Here is an 18266-nt window from a genome sequence, read left to right as displayed (position 1 = left end):
GAGGCAAAACCCGCCGTTCCTCCTCTTGCTTCCCTTGAGCTACTCAGCACTAGCAGCACGGTTATCTTCGTACTGGAGCAGAATCCCATTTAATTGGAGATGGAGGCATTGAAGTGCCTCTGAGAAAGCTTCCAGCTTCAGCACACTTCGGAAATGTTCCTCTGCTCTTCTGCAGAGCTGGCCTGTGAGGTAAGCAGGGAATTAGACCCGCTGTCCTTGTGAGAAAGGGGGAGGCAGCAACAATACACGTGGTAGGTCACACAGCCGGTAGGCAGCAGAGTGAGACTTCTTTGCACCGTCTTTCTGCTGAGGTGCCACAAGACTGGAGACAGAGACAGCACCAGTTGCCTGCTCTGGCTGATGCAGAAAGTTGGGTTTCACTGGCTGTAGCTTCCAGGCAGGCTGTCACTGTTGAAAGTAAATTAGATCAGCCGGGCATCAAGCGATACTTCCCATCGGTTTTCACCGCCCACTGCTGCCAGCTTGACACTTCTCTTTCACGCTGCATGTGCCAACTGTCTTACAAAGCCAGCTGCAACATCTACTGGAAGGACATGAAGAACAACCGCAGGTGGGGAGAGGAGGCAGGAGATCAGCTCAGGGTTGGGGCGAGGAGGACTTTTCCTGCCTTAGTCCAGGCAGAAGACGGGGTTCTCCAAGAAGACAGCGAGCTTGCTGGCCACCAGGTCCAGGTCACTGGTGTTGGCATATTTGAGCAGATTGGTGTTCTTGACAAAGTAATGCTTGAGGAAGCGCTGGCTTACACACTTGTGCAGCTTCTGCACCAGCCTCAGAAAGGCTTCGGGGAAGCAGCGCCAATCCTTGGTGCGCGGGTACTTTTCACACGTCCAGAATAGCACTGTCTGCAAGAAGCAGATGGGAGAGGAGAGGTGTGAGAGGTTCTGCCGAGGGCTCACGCAGCTTACAGAGGCAGTTTTAGTGCTGGGAAATGGCTGACAGCCTTGGAAACCAGGGAGACTTGCACCGCTATCTCCCTGGGTTATCACTTCTGCGATGGAGGGATCACAACTGAAGCCTCCTCTGGGGATCAGGCAGAGTAACTCTGATGTGCCTGGGTAGGATCTCTCCCCAGAGGAGCCCCTCTCCATTGACTAGGCCAGGAGCCCAAGGAATACGGTTGTGCTAAAATAATTTCAGCCTATTTGCCATCCACCAGCAGGAGCGTCTGTAGAAATGGCAGGCGTTTTAGGCTGTAGAAAATGCCTTATTATACAAGTGTAGAGACCAGGAGGTGCGAGGCGGGAGAGAAGAATGATCAGATTAACATAGTTCTTTGTTAGCTTCAGCTGTATTTGTGCTGAAGATGCCCACAGATTTGCATCCCAAACAGCTTGGGATTCCAAGCATACTTTCTGGTCAAATGCAGCCTGTTTTTTCCTGACAAGTGATGCTTACAGTGCGTGTTATGTTCTATTCCCCCAAGTTTATTTTATGTAATTTTTACATTTGAGAAATCCATAGTTAAAATAACAAAATGAATATGATTATTGCTTTTACAGTATTATTTTTACACTACCCATGTTACATTTTTCAGACTTTCCTATGATTGAGAAGAATTTTCTTGAGGTACTTACATTTATTGTACCAAAAAAGCCAAACTGACTGCCTGGGTCAACCTGAAGTCAGTTTCTAAAGTACAAAGTCACCCATCTTGTGTTTAATAATTCTGCCGAATTCCTCACTGTCTTCTGAATCCCAATTTTACTTTGCAGATTCAGGGACCCAAAAAGAGACCCACGGATGCTGTGAGACGTGGCCGAACTACAGCCTTCAACTGTTTCTTCAGAGGTAGAATTTCATCAAAATAAGCCACACTTTCCTGGATTGCCTGGTTTGGTTTTTATCTCCAGTAGGCCTTGCAATAGTTGCATTGCTGACAAATTTCTTCTTGGACTGCGTTTTGAATGTGAACAATTTTTTTGTTTGCAGCTGCAACAACCACAAAGACATTAAAAAAAAAAACATTGCCAGGGAACAAAAGACATAGTGAGGAATTCAAGTTGTAACTCTGCGAGAGCTGCTCCTTGGAAACTTGCAGAGCAGTTACCTTTTGTCACACTGAATCTACTTCAGCAAGATCCATGGGCACCAGTTGCAATGAAGTTTCTGGAGTCAAGGAAAACAGTGCTGCTCCTCCAGCCAGGTGGCAAGCAGGTGATCCATCCCCAGCACTTACTGAACCATCTCTAACTGCCAGGTGTCTACCAGAGGCACAGAGCTGGTTTTCAAAATGGACCTAGGTCTTTCGGTCTTCCTGATTTTGAACCTCATTTCTATGGAGGTAAGCGTAATGAGTGCGCTTACTCGGTCCTCTAAGGCTTTCACAACTCCTGGGGGAAGGATTTTCTCTGTCAGAAAGGGCCTTTTTCATGTGAAGTCTTGTTTAATAGTAATTGTTCGACAGCTCTGACAGGGGAAGCCTGATAATGTGAAGAAACCTAACACTAAGCCTCTGCTCAACTGCTGGTTTAGCCATTGACTGTTTCTTTCTCTTGTTTTTCTTTTTTTTTTTTTTTTTTCCCCAATGTAAGTAATGCTGAAGCATTGTCTGGTAAGCCAATCCTCTCTTGCAGTAAAAGCCTCAAGTACAGTTACAGTAAAGAAATGAAGAGCTTCTAAAGAGCTTTTTATTTTGATCAAGAGCCCATGCAACAGCACTTCCTGCACCTCTTCTCCTTCAGCCAGAAGAAGAGATCATTACTAATGGTTAAATGGTTTTCCACTTTCTCCTACCTATGACAGTTTTTCCACCAGGTTGTTCTTACAGGCACCGAGAAATCTTGCATTCTGCTAAGCTATAACCAGCCTTTTCAACTCGTTTTTGACTCTATCTTGACTTAAATTAGTCCCATACTATAATAGCATTTGATGGCCACAACCTTTTCTTTAGGAGAAACCTTAGCATTGCATCTGGTTTTGGACACCAAAAGATCAGTAACTACTGTGGATGCCTGGTGGCTTGAGGATTCAAGATGAGAGGACAGCCTCTCCCTGGCAGCTCCAGGAGGATGGGGGCCCAGAAAACACGATTGCCCTACTGTCTGATAAATGGTGCTGCCTGTGGTCCATCAGTGTCTGCAGCTGTCAGATGTGGGGACACAGAAGAGCCTTCTGTCTCTTCTTCACAAATGTTGTTTTGAAGCCATCTTGAACCCTGAAGTACACACAAGGAGGATGCTGCCACCTTTTTACCTCTTTCTTCTCTTCCCATCCCAGATGAAACAGCACCAGAACTGTCTGTTTGCACCTCATTCACGAAATAACGCTCACCTAAGAGAATTTTGTTTGGTTCACATCCACGAAGACAAATGCACAGTTTTCCTCCAGACAGATAGATGGATATGGATGGCTGGGAGAGTCAAAAAGCAGGAGGTATTGGTGCAATCAAAGACAGTATTACAATGCCTCTGTGAAGCCAGACAGAGCAGGGGCCTCAACTCTAACATTATTCATGTTGCTGCGATCATAATGTTCCTACAGGCTTTAGTTTCTTGTTGAAGTTTGGAACATACGTTTACTGAACTTCTTGCCACTGTAAGACAATGAAACAGTGCTGCAGTTTTGACAGTTACCTTAAAAGTTACACAGATGCTTACAGTGATTTACATCATGATATTCTGACATTAGTGGACGGAAGCCCCTGAGGCTGTATCTTCGTATCATGGTCATGCCTACCTGAAGGTGATAGGATGTGATGACAGGCTTATTTCCAGCACACCAGACATCTTCCTTCATCTGCCTCATGACCCTGAAGCACTTCATGCGACAACCACCATCTTCATCGAGTCCTTCCATGAGTATATGCTCAGCACGGGAGAAGCACAGCTGCCAGTGGTAATTGGAGCGGGCCAAAAGGTCGAAACCAAGCGACTGTGAACAAAAGGAGAAGTGTGACACCAGATTAGAGGCAAACTTCTCTGAGCAATGCAGAGACGTTACAAAAAGGATGTGTGACATCTCTCAAAGTGTATTCTAAACAGGGTTAGCAGAGGCAGCAAACATGTGTCATGCTCCCATCTTAATTCCAGGTCAAATAACTGTGCAATTTGTTTTGTTTCCTCATGTGCTGACATCAGTTACTCCCAGGAGATCCAGCTCTAGAGCCACCAGGTACAGTACCAGCAGTGCTACAAAAGCAGTGGCACAGCTCTGCAGGCACTTCGCCATGGAGCAGCAGGCCGTGCATGAGGGGAGCAGAACTGGAAGGTGTAACTGGACCTGCAAGAACATGGCAGCTGGGGCTGAGCTGGAGCACCAGAATCCAGCCATGAGCTTTGTAGGGAAAGATGGGATTAGGCCAGAGGGAAAACAGCAAGATAGCAGCCCATTTGCAGAAGGCTTGCATAAGGTGGAGCAGACCAGCAAGAAGGATGCATGTCATCACTGAGCTACCCAGGCAGAGCTGTGTGCAAGAGCCTCATGCAATAAACAGTTAACTTGGGTTTTCTTCCATAGAATTCACCACTGTAAAGAGGAAAAAGAAAACCCAAACCAATAAAATCTGACAGAACACTTTGAAATATCACTTCTCTAGAGAATACACGTTCCAACCATGCTGTTGCCTGTCATGCAGCGCTTCAGTTGGGAAACCACTGTCAGGACTGTCAAACACCAGTGAGGTAAACTCCAGCACAGAGTTAAAAGGGCTTTTTACACTGGTCACCTTGACGCACTGCACTTTTTCCTGGGAGGGCCAACGCCTAAGGCAACGAGGCCACCGGGCTTTCTCGGGCCAGCAAGTTGGAATCTCCACAACAGGGACCAGCTCCACCTCGACCTGAGATTCTGATGTCTCCACAGCCACCCGGACCGCTGAGCTGAAGCTCTCCAGCACCGTCACTTTACCTGTGAAGAAACAGCAAGAGAAGATACTAAAGAGGAAAAAGTCCTTTTTCACAAGCCAAGCAAAGGGCTGTCTAGGGCCCTGCAGATCTTTTGTTCTGTCTTGACACTTTCTCTTCAGTGCCATAAGCATAATACAAGAAAAAAACTTACAATTTAATCTACCCTGGGGAATGAGAACAGGAAGAAGATGAAGGAATAACTAAGTTATCAATTTTACACTCAATTACCTTACTTTTATTTTCTTCTGTGGGTCCTCTTAAATCCTAGGACCAGCTTCTTAAAAATACAGATGAACAACTAGTGTAACCTAACCTTTCTAACGGTACAGTACAAGGAGATCACTGCACATCAGAGGGGACCAGATGAACACTTCGTATCTAAAGATCTCCTTATTCCTTCAGAGAACCCGTCACCAGACCAAGCGACTTACCCTTGCCAGTCATTCAGAATGTTTTGTGGGGTATCTGTAAGTTTTGTTTCTGGAAATACATTTGCACAGAAGACGATGCCAAATTGATGGTCTGTTGTGCAGAGCAGTCGTACAAAAAGGGCCAACTGCTTGCCTCACTGGGACTTCCCAGCGTCAAAAAGAGTTAGTTCTGTGGATACCTGGAGGAAAGAAGTTTCCTCAGTGAAGGAAGAGTGGCTCATCTCCAGGAACAAAGTGCTCTGAGAGAGCCGAAAGGAATGAAAGCTGCAACTAATGGACTTAGTGAGATGTTTCCTGTTGGTCCAGCTGTGTTCATGGAAGAAGGGTCAGTCCCCAGCTTTCCCTGTCACTTTGGCAGGATCACTGTCCCTTCAAGCTTGTCATCTGAGCCAATTGCGTGATCATGCTCTAACCTACTGAAGTAAAGACGGAGCAGATTACCATAAGCAGGTTAAATAGTAGTGTGCCAATCTCATTTTGACTGGCATGGGCTAAGGAGCAATTCCACAAGGAGCCCACACAACAGACTTGAAGGGATGGTGATTAACATCATCTATCCTCACAGAAGAAATATCTTCCTACTCCCAACGGTAATTTAGCATCTCCTCCAGGAAGTGCAGGGGTGAATTACCTTGCGAACAGCAGAGTCCATCCCAACCGGAACTTTACAATTCTCAGTAAAATCTGCGTGTTGTTTCCCTGCTGAGCCAAGCCTGGCACCCAAAGAGGAACTGCACTGCTCCCAAGCCCTCAGCAGGGACCCCTAGCAGCTGAAAAGCATTAGAGCAACCACTGTGTCGTCATGTAGATACATCCAGAGTTATTTCCAAAAACATTGCGATCTATTTTTCCACCAATGAAAAGTGAGGCATCTCAAAAACTGGTTTTGCTGATGTTCAAAGAAATAAAAAACAGGGAAGTAATGAAATCAGGGAAATTTTTCTGTAACTTTAGTTGTACTGTGGGATGAAGGAAGTTCATTCTTCACAGAAACAAACAAAAATGGTAATTACTCCTTGTGACTTCATCTTAGCTCATCTCCTCTGTGTCAATGTCCTGCCAGCTGGCCCTTCAAAAAAGGCATCAGAATCATCAACCCAAACATCACTCTCTGGGTCCCTTGGAAGTACCGTTCCTGGCTCGACAACTCGATGTTCTGCTGTTACACACAACAGCAGGTTTTCACTTCAACACAATGACTTTCACTTAAGTAGAGCCTCAGCTGAAAGCCCATTCCATCTGGTCTTTTCTGTGAGCCTCAATGGTGAAATTTCATTCCCATCAACCTTTCCATTTCTGTGATAACAAATATTTCCTGGAAGAATGCAGTGATCTAGCTGAGCTTGACTTTAACATGTTTTCTCCTGTGACTAAAATTCAAAGTGCAATCAGATGAGTGAAAATGGCTCCTATTTCTCTGGAATACAGAAGACCCATATCAGGCTACTGGAGTAAAGTCATCCTGGAAACATGCCATGAGAAGAGGCACCACAGTCTGGATTTGATCATGTCACAGTATCTTAATGTGAAAAGATGGACGTAGATAATTTCGCTTGAACCAAGACAAGTGTTCATTAGCTGAAATCAATAACACACCTCTAGGATGCCAAGAATTAAGCATGAGGATCACTGTTCAGGCAGCATCTTGCTACAGATGTTGCAGCTATGAAGGCACGTTGCACAGACCACTGATTGCATTATGTCAGTGATCAGCACTTCCAGTATAAACAGCCACAGGAAACAAACAGGCACTGTGGATTGCTCCACAACGGAAAGCAAAAATTCCTGAGTCCAGTTCTGCTGAACAGGACTGGAGTAGCCTGGGCACTGAGGAAAAGAGTACTTGTCCAACAGACTTTGCTTAAGTAGAAGTACTTCTAGTTATTTCCCACCACCCCATGCTGGAAAGCTATGGGCAGCTAAGGTTTCCCCAGACCATTATCTGCCCTATAAACATCTTCAAGCACTTTCTCCTCCAGCTTATGCATCTTCTCTGTATCTAATTTTCGCATAATACCTTCCTTGCTAGTCTAGATGTATTGCAGCTGCTGTAGTAGAAAAAAGATTTTTCCCAAATTCCTAAATGTCCTGAAAATTTGTGTTGCATCTCGGCTGAACTGTGAGGGCGATGTTGCTGGAAACCCTACACAAATTCCTAAGAAAGGAGGAACATCTTGGCTATGAAGAGGCCAAGAACTACTTAATTCTATCCTCTGCACAGGTCTACATGCATCACTGAAATAGGCTAAAGGCTCCCTGATTTTGGTGCGGCTTGTTGCTTTTTAATTTCCGATCACGTCAATCAAACCCTTTGTGTGTGTGATGGTTTCCCCTCTACCAGCTGCAGAAGACAGCCTGTTCCCCTTATACCTGTCCCCACTAAACTCACTGGAGAGGTTACAGGAGATAATCGACTTCTCCACCAGCTCCCGGAAGACGATAAGGACTTTGGCTGGAACCAGATCACCTTCGATGTTCACATCCGTTTCATGCCACTGCTGAAGGCTTTTTGAGAACTGCTCCACCTCTAGCCATTGATGCAGTTCCTCGGGGTCCCGCACGGAGGAGAGGAGCTTGGCTCCATGTACGGTGTAATAACGCCAGTGCCGTACCTGGCATTCCCTGTACCCGGTCAGGCCACGCAGAGGGACTGTGATGAGGAATTGGCTGGGCGCTAAGACCTAGGAGAGTGCAGAGAGATGGAGAGAGGAGACAAGGGCAGATCCATGAGCCTGGAGCAAGGAAAAGAGGGCTAAAAAAGTAATAGGTAAAACTGGGGGCTTTGGAGAGAAGGAGAAGCCATGGTATGATGGGAGCAATCGATTACAGCCAGGATCTGTTCCATGTCTGTCTGAGGGTTACTTTGGAGGTACGTAGACTGAAAGGAAACTGTCTTAGAGGCAGACTGACATGGCAGCCACGGCCCATAGAGGACAAGAGTGCACTGACTCAACTGCAACCACACCTGCCATGGTTTCCTCCATTCTTTGTTATTTCTAGCCTGCAGTTGCATGAGGCATAATAACTAGCAGCTTCCAAGGAGCAGGAAAACATCAGAGAGCATGTCATGAGATCCAGCAAAGGGAAACAAAATAGTGCAAGTTATTACCTCAGAATCGTTACTGGAGATAAGCCTAGAGTTCAACAGTAGTAACAACTATGGCAAAAAGTGCACTTTTCTGATCTCTTTCAAAGTCTACTACAGACATGAGTGAAGTAAGGCTATAGCCCATTCATTTTACACGTGTTTCACTCTCTATGAATGTTCTTTGAGAGACACGTGAGGCAAGTGACATGCCTGGGCCTACACAGGCAGTGGCTCTCAGAAATAACCCAGGTCTTGGCCACCTGTACTGTGTGAAACTGCATCTCCTGCTGAGTGGAAGCCAGAAACAGGGTAAGGGTGGGAACAGTAACCAATGGACAACCAACCCTCAGATGGGCTTGTTTGCAAGCCAATTAATCAGCCTCACTTTGGGAATGGCCATCTCCCAAGAAAACCAGTGCTGAACCAGTATTTGCAAAGAGTTTATCCACTGACACAAGTACCACAAAACCTCATACCAGCCCAGGGCATACCCAGACATCTCCGAAAATGAATTTGGAGGCATTTGGCAATCGTGGCTCCAGAGAGGGCGTTAAACTCCTTCAGACTTTTACCGTGTTGACTTTGAAGCTTTTCAAGTCCACTTGCTACCAAGCCTAACTTATACTGACAGTAACGAGGTGAAGCTGCTGCATGAGCAGGATGTGAAGTGACAGCTGTTGCTGCAAGGTGGATACACCCGAGGTGAATGAAACATGCTTGTCACTCTCCTGGAATAATCCAAAACATTCTGGTAGCCTTCCTGGTAGCTCGGCTGGTTTAAAACGTTACCACAGAGGTGCCATGGCCCTGAGGGCACTAAGCAGCCCTTCTGGGACTTCTACCCACACCTTCAGCCCATGAGCCTGGGACCCCCAATTCAGCTTAGCCCCAGGCTATGTTGTAGGAGTGCTGGTCCCCAACTTTGTGACAGCTGTGCCTGCACCTGGCCATAGACCTTGTTGCCCTACCTGCAGACTGCCTTCCTGTCCTGACCTCAGACCTACTTGGCCACTATAGACTTGCCTGGCAATCGATAGACTGCATCTGACCCTGGTGACCATCGTTGAGCCTGATCCTGACCTTGGATGAGTGCTCCTGGCTTGGCTTCAGACCTGCCCTATCAACACAGGCTTGCCTGATGATCCAGACTCTCTGCTGACCCCAGCTGCCCTCCCTAGGTCTGCCTCGCTTGGAGACATGGGGTTGTCATGCTCACCTCCCTCCTCTCTCTCCCACAGGGATCAGCTGGTCTTCTCTGCTCCCTGGAAAGAGATTTGAAATACAAAAGATGGCCAGCAAGGAGCACAGAAATAGCAAAGGAAACACCAGAAAGCCCTTCTTTTGTCAAATATAAACTACCTAAAGGCAGGAGCATACTGGAAGGATGATATTGCAGACCAAGCTGACCTGCACAGGTCAGGTTTGCTGGGGCTGAGAAACCCTGCAAGCAGCTCAGGAACAAAGTGCTAGGCTCCATAAGGAAAAATACAACGTCTGCCATGTAGGTACTGCTCATCTCATTGCCTCGGCCACATTTGCAGATAAACAACCATTCCTTTCCACACCAAGATGCTGACTTGTACGCACTGGCACCCAACAGATTTTCAAGGGAAGGTGTTACGTGAGTGCCTTCAAACACCAGTCACAAGGCTCCTCCACCTGAGGCTTACCAGGAGACATCAGAAATCACAAGGCTGGGGATGGCACTGTAAAGCCGAGCAGCTCATGTCCTCTTGGCCTAAACAAATCCCAGTCCCACACTTCTGCTCTGTCACACCATGGTCTTACATGCTGTATGCAGACCATGGGCCCCAGCAAGTCCCAGGCTATTAAACAAGAGCCTTGAATTCTGGGATGTATAACTTATGGACAATTCAGCTGTATTAAATACCTGCCTGCACTAGGCTGGGCAAATTAAATACAGTCTCATTCTTGCGATCCTGGCCAGGATATCCCAGAGAGGCAGAAGCATTAGGTTAGAAACAAAACATTTACACTTTGAACCAAAAAACAAGTCTCTTGCAGAGAGGATGAAATAGTCATGGGAGGATTGGTTAGCTGGGTGAAGTTGTCTGGATAAAAGGGTGGGCGAGGAGGAAGCAGGCACACGGACTGGCAGGCATCAGGTGGCACAAAGGCTTTGTACCTGGATGGATGGGTGGAATGGGCGCTTCCCCCGAAGCATAGCTGCCCACTTGGCCAGTAAAGCTGGCTGATCCTGAGAGAAGCAGAAAGGAAAACAACAAGTACAGAGAACAGAGAGAAAGCAAGAGCCAGGTAATTAATTCACAGAGCAAAGCTGCAAGCTTCCTTCGAGCCTGTTTGTCAAAGGAAAATCCCCCCTCGCCACGATTACAGAATGAATCACTTGGCAATGCCGTTGGGCAGTGCTGTACCAGTACTCACTCTGCACACTAACCTGCCCAGTACACCTTCCTGCAGCCTCCCCAGCCTTTGCTTCAGCTCTGCAGCTGACAGTTGAAAAACTGGTGGGCCACAACTAAAACCAAACACTTAAAAGTTTTAAAAATAAAATATTTCATTTTATCTTATCGCAGCCTTCCAGTACTTAAAGGGGGCCTACAGGAAAGCTGGAGAGGGACTTTTTACAAGGGCCTGTAGTGATAGAACAAGGGGCAATGGCTTTAAACTGAAAGAGGGGAGATTTAGATTGGATATAAAGAAGAAATTCTTCACTCTGAGGGTGGTGAGGCACTCGAACAGGTTGCCCAGAGAAGTTGTGGCTGCCCCATCCCTGGAAGTGTTCAAGGCCAGGTTGGATGGGGCTTTGGGCAACCTGGTGTAGTGGAGGGTGTCCCTGCCCATAAGAGCAAGGTTGGAACTAGATGATCTTTGATGTCCCTTCCAACCCAAACCATTCTATGATTCTATCTATCCGAACTTTAATTCAGTTTTTTTTTATTAAATATTTTGAATTTTTGTCCCCTGTGTTACAGAAAAGCATTGACTATCTAATTCAATATTTTCAATATATTCAATATTCAACCCCACCCAGCCCTGCAGATTTAGAAGAAGGCTTGCAGCTTCTCAACAAATCTAGCCCACTCACCATGTTAAATTAAGTCTTTCTAATCAGAAGCTGAAAGTTCTGGAAAGTTCCTGTACATTTAATTGGCAGGAAAAAAGGAGTTGCAAAATTAAACACAGAATAGTTAATACATTGGCTTTCCCTTCACACAAGTCTCATCTATGTTGAGTTATGTCATCAGCGGTATTAAAGATTCTATTTCGTGGAAGCAGGACAGTCTAAGCCAAAAAGAATTTCTTCTTTTTAGCTTAGGCCATACCCACTCCTTACATACAGAACAGTTATCCAGGCCCTCCTCGTGTGACTATCACAGATTTATAGCACTGGGTTCAGTTAAATATGAATAATAAATGTGCTACTTTTTAAGAAAATAAATTTTGGTGATTGCTTTTAAGCAGAGGTTGTTTCAGATCAGCCTACCGTAATACTAAATTACTGCTCAGAATAGATTGCCTCGGTTTTGTTCTGCTTTGTTCTCCAGAACAGCAATTTTACCCTGACCCTGGTCTTGTCAGACTTCCATTAGCCAAGCAGGTTTTTTTCCAGCATGAGAGGTGGATGGCACTAAGGAACACATGGACCAGGATGCGGCACCATTTTACGTCACTGTGGTCATTCCTACTGGCACAGCCACGTGTCCTGGGGTATGTGAAATTCCTGAGAAGATATAAATACGAATGTTTTTGTCCCCAGAGCAATAGCCATATTGCAGACTGGATGATTATATTCTGCCTCCACCTCCAGAATCTTTCAGCAGCTTGATAAATACAGAGTTCTCCCCTTTCAATCCCAGACAGTTGTGAAAGTTGCCTCATGCTTTTACATGTTTGGTGTTTCGATCAGTAACTGGCTGCATTTTAGTGTAAGGGTTGACATACACAAGGATGTAAACTACTCCAGATTAAGAAGATCATGGTCATCTGAAGTTGCCATTGCCGAGATCCTTTCTTATATCCTTGCACTACTCGTTCTTGTGTTAAGCAGTCACAGGAAATAACCAGCCTTCTCCTGTCACAGCTGGGATAGAACATTATTATTTTGGTATTTGATGGTCTAAAACGGGGAGGCACTTAACTTCTCCCACCAATAAGCGTATTTCTTCCCAGTAAAAATGAAGTTCCAATCTGTGACTAAGAAAAAACATACTTTTCTAAAGGAGCTTTCTAATGTTCATAACGGAAGAAGGATTTTTGATTTTTTTTTTCTTCTTTTTTTAGTGAGGTGACAGGTTTTCCACCTGTGAAAAAAATATGAGTCATAGCTCATGAAGGCATGAGCATTTTTTCCTTCTTATGTTACTGCTGTACAAGCTTTGGCTTCTGCTTCCAGATTTTGACAGCTCTGGCAATAGACTCTCTTTGTAAAAGCAGCAGCTGTAAAAAGAGGCTCTGCCAGATTACCCAGCCCTCTCTGATGCTTCTTGAGTTGTAAGATGTCTATGAGTAAGTCCCTACGACCCAGTCAGTCACTAGATCTTCCACAGTGAAGTGTCAACGCATCGTCTGTGGTGTTTTGGGTGAGGTACCTGTCCATACAGACACATATACAACGGAGAAATCATTTACTGACTGCCATGAGCTACCAGAGAGTATGCCAGAACTCTTGTTCATACCTTAATATTGTCATTGTGAATGCCAGAGTTGGAGATGGCCTGGAATCGCATGGCTTTACAGCTGATTTCCACAGTCAGTTGCTGGATGATTTTCTGCACCTCCTCCACTGCTTTGGAAACCAGATCATGTCGCCGTTCCACCTGTCAGTTCCAAGAAAGACACTTCATATTACAGGTACCTGCAGTCTTCGTCTCCAGCAGAAAACAGACAATTGACTTGAAGCATCCTGAAACATTTGTGCCTGTGCTGGGAGTAAAACTTATGATTCCTTGTAAGTTACAATCAACTTACCATGAAGCAGAGCTCTTGCTTGTGAACACCAAAGGATCAATACTCAACACTGCTGGGCATTAATTGATATTTCCATGCCAATACCATTGGATGGAAGAGAAGGAGTTAATTTCATGGATAAGTTTGCTATCAAGTAGCTCATTCCTTAGCCATTTGATGCAGAATATCCAGCTATTCCCCTGCGTATACTTGCCATTCTCGGAGCCAGGATACATTTCATTTGAAGAGCTGACAAGACTTGAAGAATTACAGGTACCTTGTGCATTAGCATGTAGATGCCTACACAATATGTTGAAAGTATCCAGTAGTCTTCATATCTGAAGTACAGATGAGAGTCCATTCCTAGATGATGAGAAGGTGTCTTTTCACAGGTAGTCCCACTGGGCACTAGGTGTTTGTGTGACTTGATGGATAATCCTTCAATTCAAGCAGTAGTAGCATAATTATTTATTAAAAATTATTTCAATGGAAGGTCTGAGATGAAGTATGGACAACTCAGAAAAATACAGATGAACCTGAACGTTCACATGAGACACTGGAACATGTTACCCAGAGAAACTGTGGCTGCCCCGTCCCTGGAAGTGTTCAAGGCCAGGTTGGGTGGGGGTTTGAGCAATATGATCTAGTGAAAGATGTCCCTGCCCATGGCAGGAGGTTGGACTAGGTGATCTTTAAAGGTCCCTTCCAACCTAAACCATTCTGTGATTCTATTCTAAAACTCCTGCGTCCTGCTTGTTTAGCATCTGCTTCAGCATCTATGCAACACGGTGCAACATCTATGCTTTATGGTGAGCAGAGACCCAGTCCATTCATTCCGACGCCAGCACACTTCCCTCCCGTGAATATCACATCGGGGCTTGCGGCTTTACCTTCTTTACCGAAGGACTCTCACTCCGGCCCTGGCTCCGGCTCTGGCTACTCTGGCTCCGGCAAGGGAGTCACGATCCTCAGGGTCTCTCAGACGTATCACATCGGGGTCACCAGATGTTGCTCACCAGCCTGGGCTGCAGCTCCAAGGATGCCATAGCATCTTCCACAGCCAGGAGGAAATGGCCCGCCTTTTGTAGGCAGGGTCTCAACCTTAGTTAATTAGTTAATTACATTCAGTTTCAATTCAAGCCAGCTGGGTAATAATAAGTGGATGCCACACTTTTTCACAACAACTGAGCATATAATGGACTAAAAAGGACTAGTGCTTACCTAAGATCAATCAGCCAAGGAAGAGCAATTGACTAACACTGAATTTGAAGATGAGCAGACTTTGAATACCTTCCCCCAGCCAACAAAGTTAACAGTATTTTTACTAAGCCTGAATAGTTTTTGCAAGTGGAAAACACATCAGACAGCAGTATCATATTCCCTTCACTGAGCTTTCATCTACCCTTGACATCCTGATTCTTCGCTATGTTAACACCACATAGTTCCTCATGTTTATATAACACCCTTTAACTTCCCTAGTAATTCACCCTCCTCCTCATTCCAATTCATCCTTGTTCTCTGAGACCAGTTTTAGCTAGCTTACATGTACTTTTTCTTTTTTTTTTGAAAGAAAATTTACACTGAGAAATTTTAGCCCATGTACATTTTTACCTTCTCATCTCAGCTTTCATTTATGGCACTTCTCCACCTGTAGCTATAGCTATTTTCTCTGCCATATTTTTGCTCATCCAGAAGAACTCCTTAGAGCAATCCAATAAGCTTGACTTGTTCAACAAGCCACCTAATGGTTTCTCCAACAAGCAAATGGTATTTCTGTTGAAAGTATACAATCACTGTGGGTCAGCTCAGAGGTCTAAGAGTGCCCCTGTAGGCATTGTTTTTGCTATGTTCTCTCTAAAACCACTTTCTGCCATCTCCAGTATCCTGCCAGAATCCATCCCACCCAGCCTGGCCTCATCTGATTGTGCCTCCATCACCTAATGGCTAGGCTACAGCAGTGGCCATGAAGTTCAACAAGGCCAAGTGCAAGATCTTGCACGTGGGTCAGGGAAAAACCAAGCACAAGTACAGGCTAGGTGGAGAATGGATTGAGAGCAGCCCTGAGGAGAAGGACTTGGGAGTGCTGGTGGATGAGAAGCTCAACATGAGCCGGCAACGTGCACTGGCAGCTCAGAAAGCCAACCATATCCTGGGCTGCATCCAAAGCAGCATGGCCAGCAGGTCGAGGGAGGTGATTCTGCCCCTCTACTCTGCTCTTGTGACACCCCACCTGAAATACTGCGTTCAGCTCTGGAGTCCCCAGCACAAGAAGGACATGGAGCTGCTGGAGCGGATCCAGAGGAGGCCACGAAGATGATCAGAGGGCTGGAGCACCTCTGCTATGGAGACAGGCTGAGAGAGTTGGGGTTGTTCAGCCTGGAGAAGATCTTATCAGCTGGGGTGATCTTATTGCAGCCTTCCAGTGCTTAAAGCGGGCCTACAAGAAAGCTGGAGAGGGACTTTTTACAAGGGAATGTAGTGGCAGGACAAGGGGAAATGGCTTTAAACTGAAAGAGGGCAGATTTAGATTAGATCTAAGGAAGAAATTTTTCACTTTGAGGGTGGTGAGGCACTGGAGCAGGTTGCCCAGAGAAGCTGTGGCTGCCCCATCCCTGGAAGTGTTCAAGGCCAAGGTGGATGAGGCTTTGAGCAACCTGGTGTAGTGGAGGGTGTCCCTGCCCACGGCAGGGGGGTTGGAACTAGATGATCTTTGAGGTCCCTTCCAACCCAAACCGTTCTATGATTCTGTGATTCTATATCTTTAAGAGTATAGACTCTAAAAAGAACTATTAAGGGAGGTGTCGATAAACACCTCTTTCTGCATGTACTCCTGATCCCTGGGGCAGGGATAAAAGAACAAAGGGCATGTGACAGATGGTGCTAACTGTTGCTAACCACAATTAGCTCCCTCATCATGCTAATGAAAGATATAACCTTCCTACAGAAGGGAAAGCATAAAAATCAGAAGACAGAACATGAGTGAGCGAATGCAGCTTCTAAAGACACAAGGTATATACCTAAGATGTCTTTAGCACCAGCACAGACACAGTGGGAGAAGAGATAGAACAAGCTCTTTGTTGGACAGCCACTTCTACCACCTACTGGCATTCTCCTGACCAGGTCTTAACTTTGGAAATCATGCCAAAACACATGCACAAAACCAGAACAAGGTCACTTCAGGTTTTATTATGAAGGAAGCAGAACTGGGATTTACTGGGGACTGTTAAGAACCTTTGGGTTTGTTCTTATTTACCCAGTCACATCCACTCCATATGCACTTGAGTTTTTCCTTTGCTGAGTGGCTTAAGGAAGAAATCTTTGATATCATAGAGATCCATTGCACCAGGTGGTTGACTTATTTTCAAAATCAGGCAGCATTTGACAAGCAGAACTGGGGCTGCCTGAAGGTTAGGCAGCCTCACTTGGACAGGAGACTCAGGAGCAGGCAGAAACTAGGAATCCAGCCATGGAAGGCTGCTAGAAAACAGACTTTCAGTAGAACCTAAAATATTGGCAACCTCACTTAACTACACTCTGTTTCTGTTCCTGGTACTTATGGCAGTCATGTGAGCATCTTCCTGTGCATGGCTTCCCTCTGTTCCCTCCTTTGTAGCTCTGCTTTATAAATCTTCAGAGAAGTATTCACTGTTATAGCTCACTGAACAGGTTCTCATGCAATGATTTTCCAGTGCACAACACTGCATGGCTGAAAATGAAAGTTCTCACAGAAAAACACCTACTTGTCACCAAAACGTTTCCATAGAGCAAACAAATCTTTATTAGCAGCCCCTTCATGGTACTAGAATATCTCATCCTTTACAGAAAAGAAAGCCTTACAGTTTTCCATTTTGAAATGATTTTTCACTTTGATGCCTTGCATTCTGTCGGGGAAAATAAAAAAAAAAAAAAAGGAACTAGCTGAGTACTGTGATGAAACACGTCAGCTTTAAAAAATGTTACGGCTCACTTAGAATTACTTTTATTAAACAGTACTGTTTCACTGATGATTTTATTCTGTTTTACTTCATTTCATAATGGGGGAAAAAAAAACCCACAAGTGCTGGAATATCTCATAAAATAGAAAACATGGTTCCAGCCTGCATGCTCTAATGAGGCATGTTATTTTAATCATAGTATATAGAGAAGTATCCTCGACTGAGGTGACAGACCAATGGGTGACAGAATTCTAACAATATCTGTCTCTCTACATAGTTCCTACATGCATCTTTCTTAGAGGCAACCCTTGGTGTGGTTTCAGTCTTGTTTCTGTCAAGCCAAGACCAATGGACAAGGAGAGAGGCAAGGACCTTTCCTTAGACTTAATGCTGGCAATTACAGGTAGTCTCACACCTGGAATTCCGGATTGGGAGCAAAAATTCAGGACATCTGAAGAAGACGACGACAAGCACCTCAAAAGATTAGGCTACCAGCTGAGATCCCTGATAAAATTCTGCAACAGAAACCTAGAAATCTCATTAGAAATACAGTTCTCATGAAACTTCACCCAGTCTTGTCTCAGAAATTAAGACAGCAGGCAAGCAACTAACTGTCAAGTTTGGCACCCTTCAGAACCAACACCTAGTGTGGGAGACAGAAAATCTGGACAGATAAAGCCTTACCTTGCTCTGGATGTAGATTTCTACATCTTCATCTGTGAATGGTTTCATGGCAAGATGGTCTTCGCTGCTCTCTAAAGAGTGAATTCACTCTCCACTCGTTCACCTACCTCTGGAAGTAGAGGGACACTCAGAGCGAGCTGCTCAGAGCCTTCTTCCCCTCAGGTGAAGCTCAGGTTACCTCATTCCTCTGCGGATGAAGAACAGGAGAGAGAAGCAAGGAAGTATGCCTATTTCTAAAAAAATTTTTCTGGTCTGAGTTACAATGGTGACATCCAGCTGCTTCAGAATATTAGCTCCAATTATTATTTTCTAAGTTCAATCATTGTTATTC

General features: G+C 45.2%; 1 protein-coding gene across 2 annotated transcripts; it reads right to left on the bottom strand.

Moving 5' to 3' along the window:
• Positions 1-629: 629 nt before the first annotated feature.
• MAB21L3 (mab-21 like 3) lies at positions 630-17983 on the bottom strand. Of its 2 annotated transcripts, XM_086617549.1 has the most exons (7): positions 17936-17983; positions 13046-13186; positions 10531-10602; positions 7686-7977; positions 4685-4866; positions 3697-3891; positions 630-863 (listed from the first exon to the last, which is right to left on the bottom strand). In XM_086617549.1, exons 1-7 carry the CDS (start codon positions 17981-17983, stop codon positions 630-632), a joined length of 1164 nt encoding a protein of 387 aa, XP_086473675.1. The 2 variants fall into 2 exon arrangements, with proteins under 2 accessions (XP_086473675.1, XP_009982393.2); XM_009984091.2 differs by lacking the exon at positions 10531-10602.
• Between the last annotated feature and the right edge of the window lie 283 nt (positions 17984-18266).

Source organism: Tauraco erythrolophus, chromosome 1 (assembly GCF_009769465.1).
Source record: "Tauraco erythrolophus isolate bTauEry1 chromosome 1, bTauEry1.pri, whole genome shotgun sequence".
Taxonomy (NCBI): domain Eukaryota; kingdom Metazoa; phylum Chordata; class Aves; order Musophagiformes; family Musophagidae; genus Tauraco; species Tauraco erythrolophus.
This window is presented reverse-complemented; position numbering and strand designations above follow the sequence as displayed.